Source organism: Clupea harengus, chromosome 3 (genome assembly GCF_900700415.2).
Source record: "Clupea harengus chromosome 3, Ch_v2.0.2, whole genome shotgun sequence".
Lineage (NCBI taxonomy): Eukaryota > Metazoa > Chordata > Actinopteri > Clupeiformes > Clupeidae > Clupea > Clupea harengus.
Genome location: NC_045154.1, coordinates 11,820,263 through 11,825,262, shown reverse-complemented (window position 1 = coordinate 11,825,262; position 5,000 = coordinate 11,820,263). Strand labels below are relative to the sequence as shown.

Below are 5,000 nucleotides of genomic sequence, written 5' to 3'. Positions count from 1 at the left end.
TGGCTAAAAACATGTGGGCTAGCTGTGGTAGTGAGCAGGTAAACAACCGTTTCGATCTAATTCATCAATGATTAAGGCTACAACAATCATTTGTTGAGCTACAATGAATGAATGAATGAATTAACTCTGTGTTTCACAGGTAAATTCACTGATTCCTTCTTTTAAGATCTCTAGGAAGACAGTAAAACGACTTGCCGTTGTTTTTTAGAAGTTTATTTTGCATCCAATGATACCCAGTAATTGCCTAACATCTTGACAACACAGTCTTAATTCCTAGTGCTAGAGCTCCAGCCAACAGACTGGCGTTCCACTGGACTGTTTCCTGCCAATATGGCCCTGATAATGGTTTGTGACGTCGACTGCTCCATCTCTATAGTCCTGGGTGGAGCCTGAGGGGAGCTGGGGGAAAGGTGATGGCTGCAGAGACTAAGCGGCTTGCTGTGGTTCAGGAATGCCCCAATCGATCACTTTTACCAGAGGAGAAGATGAGCAGCTATGTGGGACAACTCCCAATCCTCATATCCTAATCCTGTGTCTCTTGTGCTCTTGCTCTCTCTCTCTCTCTCTCTCTCTCTCTCTCATTCTATTTCTCTCTCTCGATCTCTCACCCCTCCCTCTTTCGCACATCCAAGTAATTACAACCTGGCACCTAAAGGAAGAAAATATCTTTTGGAGAATAAGTGAAAAGATGGCAACTGGAGAGGAACTCTACACACACACACACACACACACACACACACACACACACACACACACACACACACACACCGATCCAGAGAACAATAGAAGGAAATAAATAGAGAGAGAAACACACACACACACACACACACACACACACACACACACACACACACACACACACACACACACACACACACACACACACACACTAGTATCATCACATAATCACAAGATTATCATCCCTACTGTAGCCAAACTCCAATGACAATAAAGGGCCTTGAAAGTATTCAATAGGAGTACATATCCTATGTGCGATACGTAATAACATAACATACATAAAACTAAACTAATAACCAAGAATGACACTGACATTTTGGGGACACAATAGCGGCTGAAACAGCTGCAGCAGGTAATATTTTGGAGAAGTCATTAATATTCCACAGGCAATAATTACAACACCCAGCAGCATTCACATCATCAACCAATCATGTGTGGGAAGGCCTCATGGGACCAGGACAAATATTACACGTGAGGCATAATCCATCACCAGGTGTTCGTTATGTTTAAAAATACTTCTGCAGTGATTTACATGTGTGACTTCTCTCTGGCTAGGTTGTCAAAATGCTCCACAAGAACAACCCGCAACAAGAAGAACAAGAAGAAGAAGAAAAGAAGAAGAAGAAGAAGAAGAACGACAACAACAACAACAACAACAACAACAACAGCAACAGCATAGATTCCTTTATAAGCGATAGCTCCACTATGCACACTAGCAAAGGATCCTTACTCTGCCCCAGTATCAGACTACTTGTGACTATATCAATCCAAAGGTTTAAAAACTGAAAACACTGATGGCCAATTAACAAGTTCACACTTCACAATGGTCAGGATTACATGAATGCAGACCATCAGCTATGTTTGGTAAAGTAACCACCAAGTGTTCTGTGATGTTCTGGAGGGACTGAGCTAGCAAACTGAATGGGTGCTCCCTATGGGTCTACTTATGCTGAATATGACAGTGGCATGAGTGGGGAGGTGAGGTGAGGGGAGGGGAGGGGAGCAGAGCGGAGCTAAGTGAATGGCATGGCAGGGGGGCGAGGACTAGATTAAATTCCCTACAGGAATGGGAAGTAGGAGGCGGATGGCCTATAAATCATCCCAAAGTCGCTTTCCTAAACCTCCACTGGGAACGCCATGAACTGCAGTGGAGAACACAATATTCTCTCTCTCTCTCTCTCTCTCTCTCTCTCTTTCTCTCTATGGTTCTCTCGTCAAGCCAGGAGGGTGGATAAGAGGCCTGACACGACACAATGAAGCTGGTATCAGTCTCCCACAGAGACACACACAAACACGCATTCACTCAGCACGCAGTCATACAACAGGAACACACAAGTCACACATACACACTAAAACCACAAGCACTCACACACATCACATATACACACTCGTATATACACACACACACACTCACACATTTGAGGAGTGAGACAAAAATGTATGGCATCAGTGTGACTTCCAGTGTCTTGTATTAGCTCTGCATGTCATCTCGAGTGTATGGTGTGTCACTTTTAAGTATTGTCAGGTGAGGGTTTGAAACTCTGTGTGTGTGTGTGTGTGTGTGTGTGTGTGTGTGTATGTGTGTGTGTAAGTCTACATGTGTATGCATGTGAGAGCAGATGCTGTTGTGACACTCCCGCCAGGGCAGTTTGGTACAATCCCATCATCACACACACACACACACACACACACACACACACACACACACACACACACACACACGCTTACTATGAGATGCTGGTGGCTGCAGACTGGAAGATTAAGGCGCTTTATGCTTCACTTCATGCAAACAATTCCCATTCAGCTCGCTGGAGCAACACCAAGGCATGGGCGTTAAGGCCCCTAGGCTGGCCCCATAGAGGGCCCGGCCCCCAGGCCCCGAACAGAGGAGAGCACTGTTTTACACGGGAGAGCAGAGAAAAGAGCAGACGACAAAGGCTCCGGTCTCACAACCCTGCTCTCTCTGTCTGGACTTGTCCTGAGGCTCTGAGAGATTTTTTGGAGGCATTTTTGTTTTGTTTGAAAGTAGAGAAAAACTGGCATCCCAATCAGACAGAAAAAGAAAGGGGGGAGATAAAAGGACAGACTCCTCAGATACATGAGAGCATCAGTTTGCTGCCCTTCTGTCACCGAACCTCTGAGCATTTTCAATCCTCTCAGAGGCCCTCAACACACACACGCACACACACACACACACACACACACACACACACACACACACACACACACACACACACACACACACACACACACACACACACACACAGAGAGAGAGACACACACACAGACATGCCATCTGCATCACAAACAGGCACTCTGGCGAGTCAGGAAGAGACAAGAATGTCAAGCAGTTAACTAGTAGAAAACGGTGCATGTGCGTATGTGTGTGTGTGTGTGTGTGTGAGTGTGTGTGTGTGTGTGTGTGTGTGTGTATGTGTGTGTGTGTGCATCTGTATGTAAACTGCTGGAAAAAGGAAAAAGAGATGGCCCGTAGGGCCTCCCCTCCCTTCACCTCCTTCCCTTTATCTCCTTTTCCTCCCTCCTCTAATTCTACATCCGTCGATGTTATTGACTTAATCTGCCTTTAATTAACTTTGTTAGAGAGGATTGAGAGCGCGCTCTGTTATTGTCAAACAGAGAACGGGGGGAGGAGGCGGAGTAGAGAGCTGAGAGGAAGAGAGGAGGAGAAGAGAAGAGGAGGAGAGGAGAGGAGAGGAGAAGGAGGATGGGCGAGGGGGTGGGGAGGGGGAGTAGTTAAAGTGCAGAAGAGGAGGAAGAGAACCCCCCGTGGGAAAGGCAGTGAAATGGAGAAAGTCAGCAGAGATGGCAGAGTGACAGGAGAATCTGAGCCCAGCACACACACACACACACACACACACACTTAATACAAGCCGCCAGGCCTCACACAAAGCTCCATGAAAACACACACATCCACAAACACACACTTGTGCGTCTGTGGGTGTGTGTGTGTATTCATGGAGCGGGGGATTATTTGATTTTGTAAGTACAAAAAAGAAACACCAGAGGCGGTGAGAGATAGTTGTGAGACTAAGTGCCTCAGGTACAGGGGGACACATTGTTCCCTTTACATCAGAGCCCCCGATTAACCGCTCACTCACACACTCTTCAGGCACGTCACGCACGTCACATTGCAGGCCTCATCAGGAGGTCATTGGCACTAGCACAGGGCCACTGGAGCAAAGAGGAGCAGAGAGACCTGGGATCCTACAAGACTACCAGGATAACAAGAGCTGATGTGAAAGGAGAGGAGGAAAGAGAGATAGAGAGAGAAAGAGAGAGTACAAGGGCATTTCATTTTTGACTGTGTGTGTGTGTGTGTGTGTGTGTGTGTGTGTGTGTGTGTGTGTGTGTGTGTGTGTGTGTGTGTGTGTGTGTGTGTGTGTGTGTGTGTGTGTGTGTCTGTTTGTTCTGTCTGAGATGACAGCTTATTGTTGTCAGTGACCCGCAACATAGAAACACAGCAACAACAACCTCAGGGCATTTCCTCTTAGCCAACAAACTGACACCACAACAACCCAAGATCCTTCATCAAGTTCATCTTCCTATCCTCGCATATCAACAACATGCAAGTGTATCCGTTTCATCAAGTTCAAACAACAATCTGCCTGTGTTTTGGAGCATTTTCTGTCCTCTACACACAAACATTTCCTACCTTTCATTCCAAACTTGGAGCGTCGGCCATATTTGTTGATGAGGACAAACATAATGACGAGAAGCAGGCAGGCGAAGCCAGCCAGGCCCACGGCGATGGACACCTGCAGGGAGCATAGACGAGCACATTAGTTGGAGCCCAGCAATTAACACTTACAGGTGACAGTCAATAGCCACATTACCATCAAACTACCACTGAGTCCACCTGGACAGTGAGCATACATTAGTGATACAAACACAATTTCCACCTGGATGAAACCACAACATTTGCACTCCAACAACTTATCATTCACAGTGGTTTAGCAATGGACTTACACACATACATGCACAAACACTCACACACACACACACACACACACACACACACACACACACACACACACACACACACACACACACACACACACACACACACACAAACACACACGCACACACAAAAACAGACAAACACACACACACACACGCACATGCACATACACACTTCTCTGTTCTAGCATTCTCTGCCTATGACTTTGGCCAACCTACTGTATGTGACTTTAATAAGTTTTGGAGACCAGGGCAAACCAAAGCACAAGTAATAACTCAAAAAA

General features: G+C 46.2%; 1 protein-coding gene across 1 annotated transcript in view; it reads right to left on the bottom strand.

Annotated features, from left to right (window-relative positions):
* ntrk3a (neurotrophic tyrosine kinase, receptor, type 3a) overlaps nt 1-5,000 on the bottom strand; it is a 183,645-nt gene that overhangs the window by 73,725 nt on the left and 104,920 nt on the right. The window contains exon 11 of the mRNA XM_012818359.3: nt 4,412-4,514. Within this exon, the coding sequence (XP_012673813.1) occupies nt 4,412-4,514 (103 nt within the window). The remainder of the gene's footprint in view (nt 1-4,411; nt 4,515-5,000) is intronic.